The 17,609-nt window shown below is 38.0% G+C and overlaps 1 protein-coding gene across 1 annotated transcript; it reads right to left on the bottom strand.

The window, feature by feature from the left end:
- Window positions 1-14,948: 14,948 nt before the first annotated feature.
- LOC142629259 (subtilisin-like protease SBT3) lies at window positions 14,949-15,491 on the bottom strand. Its single transcript, XM_075803212.1, has one exon. It carries the CDS (start codon window positions 15,489-15,491, stop codon window positions 14,949-14,951), a length of 543 nt encoding a protein of 180 aa, XP_075659327.1.
- Window positions 15,492-17,609: the final 2,118 nt, after the last annotated feature.

Raw genomic sequence — 17,609 nt, 5'->3', positions numbered from 1 at the left:
TTAAATACTTGTCTTATCCCCTTCTCATGAAGTCTGTGGAGGCAGCTGTAAGGCTAAACCCTGATGCTCAGGCATCACTTTCCCATTAATGCGGCCAGAGAAGCAGTTGCAGCGCATTCAATGCGGTGGCGGTGGTAACAACTTTATTTTTAGATATTCCACCGCCCTTCTTCTTATCTTCTACATCTTCCGTGTTTACCCTTACCTATAGGGTCTTCTAGAATATTGCCTATGGACGTTAACCAGCCATTCTCCTACCTTGGCTTTTCATAGCCGAGGACATACTCTTCCTCAAACCACCCTCTTAGATATGCTTGACCAGATATCACTTCTTTACCTATTAGTATTGTTTCGTGAATTGACATTTACACATCCTCGGACCATTTAGTGTCCCTGGATTGGGCCTTTAGCCCAACAAAATACTCTTGGGCCAACCCAACACATATTTCAAGGCCCATTGACCCTACAATAGCCCCTCAAAATTCTCATTTCTACTACCTCGAGAGGAAAGAGGATCTCAACATTTGTTCCCATTGATCCGTACTCACCACACCTCTTCCATGACAATGATGACATCCCTTGAACTGCCCACTGCATGTTCTTGACATTTCAGTATGCGGAGCATCCCTTAATTAAATTCTGACGGCTTCTTGTCCCTCATGTTCGACCACACGATGCACATCCAATGGTTGAGGATTATATAGGAACATAGGTGAGAACTTTCCCGCTTCACAACTCTTGCTGATATAAATATCAACAATTTAAACATCCTCCTCACTTCAACAATTTATTCAACGAACTTGCAAAATTTTTCGGTCTACACACTCCCTCATAGTTCCCAAGATTTAGTCTGAGGTGGTCGTTTCGTCTTTAAAGTAAGTCTTCCCAAACTTTCTTGTTCATTACCTTTTTACATATTCTTCTCCTTTCTGAATTTCTTTAACCTCGGCTCACCTTCCTTTTATCTATTCGCCAACAATTTTAACCTTCTCCTAAAAAATGGGTAAATTCATTTCCTTAGTATATTCTAATGAAAAAATAGAATAATTTAAGGCTAAGTATAGGATTCCACCAGGAGTGTCTTTTACATACTGTAAGGAAGGGGAATGGCTCTTGAAAAGGCAAGAAGGAGAGGTAGTAATCCCGATAATCGCCTTCATAGAGGGAGGGATGAAAATCCCAATGGGGACAGTTATGAGGGACTACCTTAGGGCCTAAGTTATCTCCTACCCAGTGCGCCCCGAACATATTTAGGATTTTGGGTTCCATAGATACGCTAAACAAAAAGATGGGTCTAGGACTTACCCATCATGACGTGAATTGGATTTACAATCTCCACCACCTAAAGGGGCAGGGGTATTACTTAAAATCTAGGTACCCCGAGGTCAGGTTAATCCAATGTCTTCCTGAATCTAACAAGAGAATGAAAAAAGACTTCTTGATCATATCGGGAGATTGGTATGATGGAGTCCCTTGTCCAACCAGGGAAGGGGAACCAAGTGACGCCCTAGTTTTAGATGAACTATTCATAATCACCCTATCTCTTTCTTTCCTAATTTGAGTTTATTAGGAACACTGACTTGATTTAATTTTGTTTTTCTTAACAATTTTGCAAACCCACATGCAGCTACTCGCCACCATGGTCTTGTCAACTTTGAAAAATTGGACGAAATATTGAAGGCCGAGGTATTCGTGCATATAGATAACCAACTCTGAGCAGCGCATTTGATTCTCGATTACAACCCCATCTCCAAAGCTTTTCAGGCGCCAAAGTGCGTGATTAGAGCGACGAACCCCCGCCTACACTAGATAAGTGTTGTTGCCGAGGGCTTTCTTTTACCTGAGGGCGCCCCCATTCCTCAAGGCACCCTCGTCACACAACCCATACAACTCATACCAGACAATATTCCCCTCATCCCTTTTCCAACTCAACACACATCTGGCGAAGCAACCTCTTTTCAAACCAGTATAAAGGAAGAAGAAGAGATTGTTGAAGTATCAAATTTCGAGAACAAGTTTGAAGTCTTCAATCAATCCCTTTCCCCTGAGGATCGAGTTGCTGTCCTTGACACCCCCTATTCAAGTCATCCACAAGAAGACACCCACAACCCTGGCACAATGGGAATCCAGCGTAAGCCTAAACAGAGCCTCAAAGATATAATGGAAGCCCAAGTAGGGAACCAAGAGCTCTAGAAGGTAGCTCAAACCAAACCTCCCCAGACAAAGGATAAAGGCCCAGAGAAATCTTCTCAGCTCAAACTCCCTCCTCCTCCACCTACCCAACCCCAATGCGTTGACCAAGCTGATCATAAGAGAAGAAGGGATCGGCATAAGGGGAAGGATGTGACTGAGGGAGGGAAAGACGTCCTTTCCAAGGATGTGGAGCCTGAAAAGGGAGGAAAATAGGCTCACACAATGTAGACGAGGTCAGAAAGACGGACCGAGACTTATGCACCTGTATCTGCCCCGATTTGGGCTCCCCCAATAACCATGGATGACCATACGGTTACCACCAATGCATCCATTAGGGGTTCAGACGCAGGAACGACTGCCTGTGTGGCAGATGCGCTTGAACAAGCTTTTTTACTGTCTGAGGACATGCACGAGTTGAGGCAGATGAGGGACCAAAATGTCTTCATGACATTAAAATAGGAGCTTGCCATCGTAAGATCCTATCTACCTATTACATTTCATTTCTCTTTTGTACTTAGGTTTTTTATTTTGAATATATTTCTGTGTTCCACCTTGTCACTGTCCACAGGCTGTCCAATTTGCTTACAGAGCTGAAGAGATTGTTATCAGCAACTACAAAGCCTTTAAAAATGAGGAAACAAGGCGCAACTATAACCAGAAAACCCTTGACCTAAAGGACAAGAAACTACAAGAGGTCACTACTCAATTAATCAAGGCAGAAAGTAAATGGAAGAGTGCTGATGCAGCCTTAAAGACAACTGAGAAACAGGCTGAAGCTCAACGTTAGCAACTTCGCCGGGCGGACGAGGAAAACATGGCGGCGAAGAAACAAATAGAGGCTTTAAAGAAGAGTCTAAAGGATTCTGAGAATGCTAGGGAAGAGGCCAACAAAGCTAAGGAAGAAGCTGTAAGAGCCAAAGAAGAGGCTGAGAAGGCACTGGACAAAACTGAGCAATATGGATACGAGGTTGTGGCTGAGACAACGGAAGACCTCAAATCACACTTCTCAGAGGTATGTAGGCATTACTGCCTCCAAGTGTGGAATGAAGCATTCACCCAAGCTGGGGTTGATGCCTTTTCTACCCATTGGAGGACCAAAAATGTCTTCTACCCCCCAGCCATCCAAGCTTCTACTTTATCTAGCACCAAGGATGACATTGTTACTCAAGGAACAGATACCGAACAAGGTAACTCAGCTGAAGCCCTTGCCTCCATTGAACGTGAGCTTGAGGACGCTAAGCAATCTGAGGCCGCCAAGCAAATTACTAAACCAACAAAAGGGGTGGCCCATAATGATACCTAGCCTCCCAATGCTTCCAAGGAACCTACCAAGGAAAAGGGATCTACCGAGTCGATGGAGCTTGTCCTGGCTACTGTCCCTATCACCATTGTGGAAGATCCAAAGGGCAAAAGGGATTGCCTTTGATTCCTCGGCTCCAATCCAGCCTCCAAAGGATCCCAAGGGCCCTTTGAAGATAAAATTGAAGCCATGATTGAGCCTCGTTTTTTTTTTTTTTTCACTATAACTTAGTTGACTTTTTATTTGATGTAGCTTGATGCTCTATAAACAAATTGTTTATACAAAAGACTTTAAATTAATGAAGATATCGAGTTATTTTCTTTACGTGTTTGACGTTTCCTTACTTTTTTTTATAAGGCGAGACATGAACTAGACAATAAACATGTTTATCATACTTGCAAATGCTATAAGTGGTGCTCATGAACCCCCATTTATTCATCGTTTTGGGATTCTTTAAGATATGCAACCAAAATGGCAAAAAAAATAGTGCCAAAATCCACACAAGATATAAATTTACCCAAGAATAGATCGATTGAGGATCAAATATAATCAATATTTTACAAGATATGTGGTTTGAGAAGCCAGATATGGCCAAGTTTGAAGTTGATATGTAGAAAAATGAACTAAAGTGTTAATTTCCCCAAAGTAAATGATCTGAGGACTAGACACAACTAAGGTTCTATTCAACACTTAATAAAATATCAATTTATACAAGGTATGTGGCCCGAAGAGCCAAGCATGACCAAGTTTGAAATTGAGAATTAGAAAAATGAACTGAAGTGCTAATTTTTCCAAAGTAGATCATCCGATGACCAGACATAACTAAGGTTCTGTTCACCACTTAATAAAATATCAATTTATACAAGGCATGTGGTCCGAGGAGCTAGGCATGACCAAGTTTCAGTTTATTATTTAGAAAAATGAACTAAAGTGCTAATTTTCCCAAAGTAGATAATCTGAGGACCAGACATAACTAAAGTCCTATTCAACACTTAATAAAATATCAATTTATACAAGGTATGTGGTCCGAGGAGCCAGCCATGACCAAATTTCAATTTGATATTTAGAAAAATGAACTGAAGTGCTAATCTATACTACTATTTAAGGGGCTTCCCCTGTTTGGATTCCATATTTTGGATGCCTAAAGTACCCCCATCATATCCACTTACAAGTTTTCAACTAACAAGGATAAATATGTAAATTAAAACTCCTACACTTTAAAACTCACAAACTCACGTACACTTTGTAGTTTCTATCTCACTTTCTATCTCTCATTCTTCTTCAGATTGAAGATATTTAGTTTAGCTCTACATCCTCCTTTCTTTTTCTTCAGATTCAAATTAAATACATTTATTTTCAAAGGCTCCAACAAATTTTTAGGTTCTATTTTTTGCAAGTTCCTCTTTATTTTCTTTTCTTTGGTTTATGATTGACTTTCTTTGAGTTCTACTTTTTTTTTTTTTTAATATGTATCACGTTAGCTCTTTTTTTTTAAAAATGTAATTTTGAAATGAATGTTTCCTTTGTATAAATGATCAATTACTATTTCCTTCTATTTCCTCACTTCTTGTTCTTTTTTCCTTCTTCGAATTTTTTTGTTTTTTTTTAAGATTTTTTTTTTTACTGTCATTGTATATGTTTTTGGCGTTAAAGTTTTTTAGTTTTTTTTTTTTACCATCATTGTAAATGTTTTTGGCTTAATTTTTTTTATTTAGTTATTTATTTAAATAGTTGATGATATGGTGATTAGATTTTAAAGAGTCCGTGATAGAGTTAAATTCTAAAAAATCTTTATCTTCTATTTCCTCACTTTTTTTTTTTACCATCATTGTATATGTTTCACCAATTGTTTCATGATGTTTTGGAGACTGTTTGGTGTAGTCTTGCTGATGGGGATGCCGATGCCTTGGTCTTAAAGGTTTGATTTTTACTTCATATTTTTTTTTCTTAGCTTAACCTGTATGGCTTTGTTATTTTATGATGAATGTGTTGCAGCTTTAATAGGAGAAGAAACAAGTTCTAATTGTTTTTTTGTTTGATCTCTCTTGGATTGTTTATAGGATTAAGAATGAGATAATAGGGAACAATGTAGATAATAGCATTGTCTTTTTTCCTTCTTCGTATTTTTTTTTTTCTTTTTAAGAATTTTTTTTTACCATCATTGTATATGTTTTTGGTGTTAATTTTTTTTATTTATTTAGTCATTTATCTATATCTATATCTATACTATTATTTAAGGGGCTTCTTCTGTTTGGATTCTTTATTTTTTAATTCAAAAATGTCTCTACACCCCTATGTTTATGTAGAGACAAAACTAAATGGCAATCCGGTAAAAATGCAACTCTAACTCCCACTAAAATATTGCCTAAAAAATAGGACCACTCTCTTGTGAAGTTTTAAATTACTTTATCCACTTTTAAATTACTTTTTCAAAATAAAAATTATATATATTAGTGTTTATTTATTTATTATTTATTTTGTTTTTTTATGTAATATGCGGATGTTTTTTTTTTTAGGAAATAGTGGGTGGGTTTTTTTTTTTTTTAAGAAGGTGGGGTATTTTATTTTTTTACAGAACTTGGGATAGGTGTTTTTTAATAGAAAACCGTAGGGTAGGTTTTTTTAGAAGCTGGGATGATTTTTTTTAGGAGAAAGTAGGGATTGTGGACAATTTTTATTTTTCCACTTTTTTGTTATTAATTTTTGTTGATTTACAGTTTTAACTTTATTTTTTATTTTTTAGGAATAAGAATAAGTTAATTAAATTAGGAGTATTTTTATAAGTTGAAAACACAATAACTAACTTTTTGAATCCTCTTAATATATAGAGAAATCCTCTTAATATATAGAGGAGATAAAATAAAAAACACAATCTTTTCCTACAAAATAGGACCACTAACAAAAAAAAAGCCTCATTGCACGCGCGAAGTGCGTGTGATGAGACTATTTTCCTAAAGTAAATGATCCGAGGACCAGACATAACTAAGGTTCTGTTCAACACTTAATAAAATATCAATTTATACAAGACATGTGGTCCGAGGAGCTAGGCATGACCAAGTTTCAATTTGATATTTAGAAAAATGAATTGAAGTGCTAATTTCCCCAAAGTAGATGATCCGAGGACCAGACACAACTAAGATTCTGTTCACCACTTAATAAAATATCAATTTATACAAGGCATGTGGTCTGAGGAGCCAGACATGACCAAGTTTCAGTTTGATATTTAGAAAAATGATAACCAACGCAATACAATGTCAACGGAAATAAAATGACAGAAAAGCCTTTCATTAATAGTAATACAGAGGTAATACGATAAAGTCCTTCCCAGTTAGGTCCCAACTTTTCCCATGTTGGGTTTTTGGTAGTACCCAAAACTTTCCTCAGTACCAAGTCTCCAAGTGCTAGTGGCCTTAGTTTCACATGGGAATCATATCCCTACTTGAGTTTGTGCTGATAATAAGCTAGCTATACCATGACACTTTCTCGCCATTCCTCAACTAGGTCTAAGTTTTTTTCCAATAAATTGTCATTACTGCTTAGGATGAAGGAGCTTGTCCTCAATGTCCCCAGTTTTTAGAGGAATCGCAGCCTTGACTTCATAGGTCATAGAGAAGGGTGTCTCCCTAGTGGATCTTCGAGGTGTAGTTCGATACATCCACAAAACATATGGCAATTCTTCCACCCATCTCCCCTTAGCACCATCCAATCTCTTCTTGAACCCATTAACTATAACTTTATTGACAGCCTCGCCTTGCCCATTCCCCTGTGGGTAAGTTGGAGTGGAATATCTATTCGTGATGCCTAAATCACAACAATATCTCCTGAAGGCCTTATTATCAAACTGTAGGCCGTTATCTGAAATAAGAGTATGAAGAATTCCAAACCTGGTAACAATATTTTTCCAGACAAACTTCTTCGCATTCACATCCCTAATGCTTGACAAGGGCTCAGCTTCAACCTATTTAGTGAAATAATCTGTTCCAACAAGCAATCACCTCATATTCCCTACTGCTTTTAGGAAAGGTCCTAGAATGTCCAAGCCCCATTGAGCAAAAGGCCAAGGACTAGACAGAGGATTAAGGACACCTCTTGGTTAATGGATGTTAGGAGCAAATCTCTGACATTGGTCACACTTTTTTGCATAATCCTGTGCCTCTCTCTACATATTTGGCCACCAATACCCTTGTGTAAAAGCTCTATGAGATAAAGACCTTCCTCTTGTGTGACTTCCACAGATCTCTTCATGTAACTCTTCTAAAAGTAACTCTGTTGCTTTAGGGTGTATACATAGCAAATATGGTCCTGAAAAAGAGCGCTTATACAAGTTCTAGTCCTTGGACAGCCAGAACCGAGGTGCCTTTCTGCGTATTTTATCTGCTTCAGACCTCTTCTCGGGCAAGATGTCATTTTTAAGGAATGACACTATAGGATCCATCCAACTAGGTCCCACCTTAATTTGATGAATTTGAATGGTGTCACTAGTTGTTCCAACAAGCTTACACAGATCTTCAATAAGGATAACCCGAGGTAGGCTTTGTGCCGAGGATGTCGCAATGGTGGCTAGGGAATTAGCATGAGTATTCATACTCCTAGAGATATGCAACAAACTAAAAGATTCAAATTTTGATTGTAAATACCTAGCTCGAGTTAAATACTCTTGCATTCTTGGATCTCTAACCTCTAACTTTCCTTTCACCTGGCCCACCACTAATTGTGAATCTGAGAATATCTGCACTGTTTTTCCACCCATTTTCTGAACCATATCCATTCCTACTAGTAAAGTTTCATATTCTGCCTCATTGTTGGTGGTTGAGAATCCCAATTTCAAGGATTTTTCAAAAGTAATTCCCTCTAGGGACACCAAAACTAACCCCACACCAGATCCTCTCTAATTCGCTGCTCCGTTAGCATACATGAAATCATGCCAACTAATTTTTCATTCATGTATGACCCCTTAGCTTTCTCTTCTAATGAGGGCTCAACAAATGCTGCCACCAAATTTGCAAGGATTTGGCCCTTCATAGAGGTACGAGGCATATACTTGATATCAAAAACCCCTAAATAATACCCCATTTGGAAATCCATGTAGTCAGCACTCCAAAGTATAGACTTAAGAGGAAGTTGAGTTAAAATAACAATTGTATGAGATTGGAAGTAATAGGGAAGCTTACGTGTAGCATGCACCACTGCTAGGATTGCTTTTTCCAATGGTAAATAATGCACCTCGGTCTCATGTAGAGATTTACTTATGTAATAAACTGGCCTCTGTACACCATTATCAACCCGTATCAGAACCAAACTAACAGCATGGTTTGCCACAGCAATATATGCGAACAGAACTTCATCGATTTCTAGCTGAGACATACTAGGTGGTCATGAAAGATATTCCTTAAGTTATTAAAAAGCTAAAGCACACTCCTCGGTCCATTCAAATCCCTTCTACTTATTCAATGATTGAAAGAAAGGTCTGTACCTATCTGCGGACCAAAAAATAAACCGGTTAAGAGCAGCAATCATCCCTATCAACCTCTGAACTTCTTTAGGATTTTGAGGTGATTGCAAGTTATTAATTTCCTTAACTTGCATAGGATTAACTTCAATTCCCCGATGAGTTACCATATAACCCAGAAATTTACCAGATCTCACGCCAAAAGAACTTAGAAGTATTAAGGCGCAACTTGTACTTCCTTAGCATCTGAAAAGTATCATTTAGGTCTTCCATACGCATGTAAACTGTTTTAATTTTTACCACAATGTCATCCACATACACTTCAATAGTCTTCCCCAGTTGTGGCTTAAACATTCTGGTCATAATCTTTTGATAGGTAGTTTTGCATTCTTCAACCAAAAGGCATCACCTTATAGTGATAATTGCTTATAGGAGTAACGAAGGCTGTCTTCTCTTGATCATCCAAAGCCAAAGGTATTTAGTGATAACCTTGAAAAGTATCCAAAAAACTCATCCGAGAATGCCTAACAGTGGCATCCACCAGCTAATCTATACGAGGCATTGGGAAAGAATCCTTAGGACAAGCCTTGTTCAAATCTGTGAAGTCTACGCATACTCTTCACTTCCCATTCTTCCTCTTCACTACTACTGTATGAGCCAACCATTTAGGATAAAAAACCTCTTTGATAGCACTAGCCCTTTTGAGCTTGAGTACCTCTTCCTTGACAGCCTCGGAATGCTTCTTAGACGAGCACTGAGGTGGTTGCCTCCTTGGCACCACAGCCAGATTGACATTCAAATGTGACAAATGAAAGTTGGATCAACCCTGAGGGCCTCGTAAGCATTCCATGCAAATATATCCATATTTCTTTTAAAAAACATAACTAGCTCTGCCTTCTTTTGAGATGGCAACTGAACTCCCACCTGAAAGAATTTTTCTGGGTCATCATCAATAAGAACCTTCTCTAGCTCCTCACACGCAGGTTCTTCCACCGCTGCTGCCCTAGGTGTGGCCAGAGACATTGATTGCTAGGAGCCCCCCCTCAGCCGAGGCCGAGGACTCTGGCCTAGGCTGATGTAGAATTGTAGCCGCTATGCACTATCTAGCCATAGACTGACTCCCAATTAGTTCCTCGATCTGATCTATAGATGGAAACTTCACCTTGACATGTAGAGTTGAGGAAATGGCACCTAGAGGATGCAGCCAAGGTCTTGCTACAATGGCTGTGTAGGGAGAATATGCATCTACTACAATGAAATCCATTTCTACCACTTCTGGACCTGACTGCACAGACAACCTAATTTGCCCCTTTGGTATGCCAGTCTTCCCCTCAAAGCTTATCAATGGCGAATCATAAGCCGTAAGATTCTCAAGTTTTAAGTTTAGCCCCTTGAATAAGTTAGGATATATGATGTCTGCGCCACTACCTTGATCAACCATCACCCTCTTCACGTCGTAGCCCCCTATCTTCAACATAACCACTAAAGTATCATCATGTGGTTGGATAGTCCCGATCTTGTCTTCTTCTGAGAAACCTAAAATTGGTAAGATATTCCCTTTAATCCTCTTCGGCTAAGACCTAGAATCCTCGGCCAGTGTCCGGGCTACAGACATCACCCTAGAAGGACGAGAACCAGTCCTCCTAGGAGCAGCAAAAATAACATTGATCAAACCCAAAGGAGGCCTTGATGAAGTGTTGCCTTGGTTCATTGCGCCTGAATGGCTTCCCTGCCCATTAGGCCGATACAAGAATTGCTTTAACCTTCCCTCCTTAACCAACTGCTCCAAATGATTCCACAGAGTTTGACAATCTTTAGTGGTATGACCCCTTTCCCGATGATATTGGCAAAGAAGGCTCTGGTTGAGCCTCATGGGGTCTCCTGCCATCTTGTTGGGCCATTTGAAATATGGTTCATTCTGTATTTTTTTTAACAGCTAGTGTACCGGTTCTCGAAATATAGTATTTACCACCTGAGGAGTGGTAAGACCAATTTGCCCGGAAAAATCTCTTCTGGGCTTGCTGTTGTATCTGTCCGACCTAAAATCCATCATCTTTTTAGGGATAACCTTCGTATTTCCCTTATCTTGCTGTTGATCTTCCTTAACCCTTTTATATTCATCAATGTGATCCATGAGTCAACATACACTCATCACAGGCTTTTTGGTCAAAGATTTTCTTAAGTCGTGCTTGGCAGGCAGGTTGACCTTGAAGGTCCTTATTGCTACATCATCAAAGTCTCCATCGATCTCATTAAACATTTACCAATACCTGTCAGAGTACGTTTTCAAGGTTTCCCTTTCTCGTATGGCCATGGATAGTAACGAATCCAGAGGCTAAGGAACTCTGCTATATGTAATAAAGCGAGATTCAAAAGCTCGGGTAAGCTCCATGAAGGAATCAATGGAGCTTGCCCTCAAGCCATTAAACCACCTCATCGCCATGGGAAAACTTTGCACACTAAAGTCTCATTCTTAGAATGCACTGCCATCCTTTGATTAAAATGACTCACATGCTCCACAGGATTTGTTCGGCCATTATAAATGGTGAATGTTGGCTGTGTCAAGCGCCAAGGGAGCTTCCCCTCTTCCACCCTGTGTGTGAGGGGTGATTTGGAGATTTGATGTAATGTCCTACTCATAGCATCATTTACCAAGCCCCTGGAAAAAGAATTTTTACCCCCACATTCATCCAAATTGTCTTCCTTATAGGATAAAGACTCATTCGAGGGAGTTCTTGACCTGGGCTTGTAATTGTCATCCCCAGAGCCTTCAGAAGAAGGATCAAAAAAGGAAGAAGTTCGCCTTTGCCTCTTGCGGCGCAACTTTTTCTTCAAGTGGTCAATTTCCTTCTGCATGGCCTTGACATTTTCCTCATGAGGAATTCTATTTCCACTTCGTGAATGACTCCTACTAGTGTGCGTTGTATGCACACTACCCTCTCAGTCACTTTCCTGCTCGAGATGCAAGGAGTGATCCTCACGTGGGGACCCCACAAACTCCGCACGGTGGGGACCTGAGCCTACCATAATGCTAAACCTCCGAAAAAACAAGATTTCCCACAGACGACGCCAATTGTAAGGTCACAATTTGCACCCAAACCCAACAGTAGGAATAGAATAGGCCTAAAGAGCCCAACACAATGAAATTTGTAAAGAGTGGGCTTGAAATTTAGGTTCTAGTGATGTTGGAAAACAAAAATAATGGGCTCGATCCCCACGTTGCATACAAGGAACTATTTATCTAACAAAATTTCTCCTCGGACATAAGTCGAGGATGACTTGTATTATCTCTTTCTAAGATAGATTACAATTATAGATGGTCAGGTGTATAGTGTTTTCTCCCTCTCCCCTCTCCTTTATGTCTTCCTCTTCCTTTTATATCTCTCACCCTCTTCTTCCCACTGTCCACATATGGATTAGATCACTAATTTAGATACTTGTCCCATCCCCCTCTCTTGAAGTCTGTGGAGGCAGCTGTAAAGCTGAACCCTGATGCTCAGGCATCACTTCCCCATTAATGCGGCCAGAGAAGCAGTTGCAGGGCATTCAATGCGATAGCAGTGGTAATAGCTTTATCTTTAGATATTCCACCGCCCTTCTTCTTATCTTCTACATCTTCTGTGTTTACCTTTACCTATAGGGTCTTCTAGAATATTGCTTGTGGACGTTAACCAGCCCCTCTCCTACCTCGGCTTTTCATAGCCAAGGACATATTCTTCCTCGGACCACTGTTTTAGATATTCTTGACTAGATATCACTTCTTTACCTATTAGTATTGCTTCGTGGATTGACATTTACACATCCTCGGACCATTTAGTGTCCTTGGATTGGGCCTTTAGCCCAACAAAATACTCTTGGGCCAACCCAACACATATTCCGGGGCCCATTGACCCTACAAAGGTAATATGATTTAATTTGTGTTGGACTATACAAAATCATTCTATTTGTGTTGGATGTGTATATATAAAATATCTATTGGTTAGCATGATTTGAATTAAGTTGCAAAATTTCCTAAGAATGAGATCACATCGAGGTATATGCTTCAATTGAAAGAAATTTTAAATTCCAAAGTAATGGACATTAATATTACCATGAAAAACATAAAGCAATACTGTATGCATGTCCAAAATCATAAAATGGATGCAATAGTTCAACATTGTAAGCATCCCAAAGTTATTTTTAAAAAAATTATAAATTGTAAGAAAAACATTTTAGTGAGAAGATATATGGTAAGAATTAAAGATTAGATCTTTTTTTTATATAAAAAAACTTTAGTGTGTCTAACTTACCATAATGTAATTTACATCATAAATTGTTGAAAAATTAATGAAAATAATCATATAAAGTTAAGTTATAATCTCAAATACAAAGAAAAAGATGAACACCAAACAATCCATACCTATCAATCATAATATTTTCTTTCCTCTTCCAAGTTATCCTAAGAAGTTAAAAGTTAGCATAGATTTAGATGAGATTAAAAGAAAATTAGCAAGAATTTATGCAGTATTTAATTTAAAAAATTACAAATCCATTTAGAAAATAAAATAAACAAATGGGAGGCAAATGATCATGTACTAAATAAATAAAACACATTCCAATTCTTTAGGTATAAACAGTTTTAATAGATAAAACGCAATTATATAAAGAAAAATTGTAAATATGAATACAAAGAAATAGACCATCAATTGAAAATTCAAAAAAGAAAAAAGAAACACGGTCTTTACAACCTTGGAAAAGAAAATCTAGTACAAACCATAAAAATTGCTATAGAACAACAAAGAAGTTGAAGGGAAGAAAAAGAAAAACTGATCTCAAATGGACTTTCCAATTCTAGTTGTAACTTGGTAACTTTTGGTGTGGAAAGAAAGCAATTCAAAATCTATATATAAAAAATTAAATCAATGGGTTTTAAATCCAAAAGGAAACAATTGAATGTTTTGAGAGGGAGAGAAGCCATTTGTTTGATAAGGAGATGAAAAGTTAGAGAGAGAGAGAGAGAGAGAGAGAGAGAGAGAGAGAAGGATTGATTGTTGAATTTAAGGAAATTTGGATTCAATCGAAATTCATTAATAGTATAAACATTAGCTGTTTGTTTGATGGGAAGATGATGAGTTGAGAGAGAGAAAGAAAGAGAGAGAAAATGAGATTGATTAAAGAGAATGTGTGAAGTGGAAACCCCAAAAAAAAAGGAAAAAAAAATTGTGACATTGGCTTAACTGGAGCGTAGCAACAATAAATACTACATTTCAGCTTATATATATATATGACTTAGTATAAGCTTACAACACATAACTCCATGAGTCATATTTCAAATTAACTCAGTAAACCCAACTTAAAAATAATTATGCCAATTGATACCCCATTAATAACACCACTTAGCACAAAACAAATAATGTGATGATGTTAGTGATAGTGCGAATTTGACTTCATAAACCTTATCATACATGATTAATCACATGATGAAGCCAAGAAAAAAAAAAACAATGATCATTGCATAAAATTTTTCATTATGCAATATTCTGTCTTCCATGTGTCATTGACTTTGCCCATACCTTCTTATTCCACATGGATGTTAAGTACTAATTAACTTGTACCCCACAAGATACTACGTATAATTATAGTATTAGCTAGATGCTAAATGTATGAAACTTCTTTTGATTGATAGTTTTATGATGTAACAAGCTACAACTTAACAACCACACAAAACCATATCCAATAAAAATAAACTAAAATGTTTTAATCACCAACTGGGTTTTGTTTTTTTCCTTGACTTCACATTACCAACCGGTTAGAAATAGATTAACTTGAAACAAATTAATCAAGCTTTATTTAGCTAAAATATCACAAGCAAAAAGAAAGACAACTAAAGTTTGGACTATGACACAAATTCCGAGCTGTAACTTGTGGCCACTATGGGGCTTGAGACCAGTCGTTTACTTGCACTATCCACCCAACGAAGATAACCGAAAACTAACTCCTCTTTCAGCTTTTGCGGACCTTCAATACTCAACTTGAAACTTTGCTTCTCATTCTTGTTTTTGAACACCAATTCTCTGGCGTGACACCGACTTTAATTTCTTTAATGAGTGTCACACTTGCAACATAGGTTGATTGTCCCTCTCCAACATTGGTCACTGTTCTATGAAATTCTCGTACACTTTTAAAATTAGAATTGGAGCCCTTGGCATTGAAAAATGCAACGAAAGATGGGTAGTTAAGGTCCAAGGACGTGTTGGAACAATTATTTGAAGCTGATTTGGTGATGATTTGAATTTGTTGATTGGTATACTTTAGACCACATAGAACGTTCACATAATCTTGTGCATTCACATCGTATATTAGACCAGTGTCTAATGCCTTGTTGGGATTGATGTGTCCAGCTGCAAAGACAAAAGGACTGGCTGGATGGTTATCATCACCAAGGTCTGTGATTGGATTGAGTGTGTTGTCGAATGCATCCGATGTGGTCATCATGGCAGATCTAATGGCTGCAAGACTCCAATCAAGACATAAGTAGAAAGTCCAAACAGAGGACTTTTGGGGTACCATATAGGTTTATCAGAAATTTGAGACTTTCCATTTTTTTTTTCCCAAAACATTTTATCGGAGAAAATAATTTCGTTCATAAATGAGAATTTTATGGTTTTTTTTTTTTTTTTTTTTCAATTAGAAGAAATATATAGGTAGGGAATGACTTCTCACCCCCAATTATACCAAAAGGGAAATTGTATGTAGAAGTTAAACTATTTTAACTCTTGCCTTTTAGGTTACTCTGGCCCCCTCCCCTCCAAAAAATAAAAAAAGACTTTTTAGTTACTAGTATCTGTGTGTGTGTGTTAGGAATAATTTAAGAGGAAAATTAATCCCACTTTAGGGTAAAAAAAAATTGATTGCGTATCTAAAAGAGCTAATAGTGAATATTTAAGTACATTTTATATTTTTCTTCAAAAAAAAAGTTCATATTATTTAAGAATTATTATTGTAGGGAGGAAGGGTCTAGATATAGGTATTGGGCAGTGGATCGTGCCCAAGGACATCAAATAGCCCAAGGACAGGTAAGTACTAATGAAGACATACAAGTTAATGGGTTGTGAAAGAAGTCTGGGCATAAGGAACTAGAAATGTTGTCTGAGGAGAAGTACCTCCTCAGCTAAACAGAGTAGAGGTCAAAGGTTTGACCCTTCATCAAGAACAGGGCAACAAGCAATCATGCTGGCAAGGATAAACATCAGATAGCGATAAGACAAAAGAGAATTGAGAAATATCTGAAAAGAAAGCTGCTACCACCGCATTGAATGCTCTGCACCAAACCTTCTGGCTGCATTAATGCAGAAGTAATATTTAAACAGTAATCTCCAGCCTTATAGCTACCCATAGGGACTTCAAAAAAAGTGCTGATGAGACAAGTATCAAGAAGATTAGTAATCTGATCTACATGTGGAAGGCTAGGATGAAAGAAGAGGACATATAAAAGGGAAGAAACCCATGACAAGGGGGGTATCTAAGATTGAGAGAAAAAAAATCACTGTATACTCAAGAACTATAATTGTTGTATAAGTCCAAGAAAAACATATATAAAAGGACAGACCTTCCTTGGACTTGATTGAGGATCATCCTTCTTTATCTAAACTATTCGTCTTGCTTGTTTAGACATTAACTAGCCCATTATCTAACTCATTGAACGTTCAATATCAAGCCCACTCTCTAACAAATTCATTGTTTTGGGCTCTTTGGGCCATTGACCCTTCATTTGGGCTTTAGGAGCAAATTGTGTCCTTACAATTGGCGCCGTTTGTGGGAAATTGAATTTTCTAAAGCTTGTTCAATCATGGTGGGTTTAGGACCAAACTAGGAAGAATCTTTAGGATCCCAACATCAAGATCAATTCGTTAATCTTGAGCAAAAAAGGGACTGTGAAATTAGTGTGCACACAACTCATCCTAGCAAAGGTCATTCTAGGAGGGGGAGCCACGTATCTCATGGAGAAGATACCAGGCACATGCAGCTGGAGATTGATCATTTAAGAAGTAAGTTGCGCCATAGGAAAATGGGAGGGACTCCCTTCAGCTCGGGGTCTCAGTTTGATGACGGTGATAGTTGCAGACCCAATTGGGAGGGGCCAGACTGCATCACCTCCGTGGCTGGTATAAGGGCTTACTTTTTGGGAGGATTTAGATGAAAATGTTGTACCATACCTATGGAATGTAAATAACCTACGAAGGTACTATTATTAATGAAAGGCATTCCTACCATATTTTTGTTTCTATTGTTATATACTGTGTTTCTTATTCCTTTAAGTGTTAAACAGAACATTGGTCATATTTGATTCTTCGGACCACATACCTTGGGTAAATTAATACTTCTTATTCCTTTAAGTGTTAAGTAGAACATTGGTCATGCTTGATTCCTCGGATCACATACCTTGGGTAAATTAATACTTCTCCAGTTATCTGAGCATTAAACATAACATCGGTTATGCTTGGTTCCTCAGACCACATGCCTTGAGTAAATTAATATCTGCCTACTAAGCTAAATACCAAACAGAACCTTGGTCATGCCTGGCTACTCGGACCACATACCTAGGGTAAATTAGTACTTGATCTATCTGTGATGGATAATTAAGACTCTTATTGTAATAACTTAACTGAAGAAATGCCTATGAGCACC

The sequence above is a fragment of the Castanea sativa genome, chromosome 3, assembly GCF_040712315.1.
Source record: "Castanea sativa cultivar Marrone di Chiusa Pesio chromosome 3, ASM4071231v1".
Taxonomy (NCBI): domain Eukaryota; kingdom Viridiplantae; phylum Streptophyta; class Magnoliopsida; order Fagales; family Fagaceae; genus Castanea; species Castanea sativa.
Note: the sequence above shows the minus strand (reverse complement) of the source record. Positions and strands in the feature narration are given on the sequence as shown.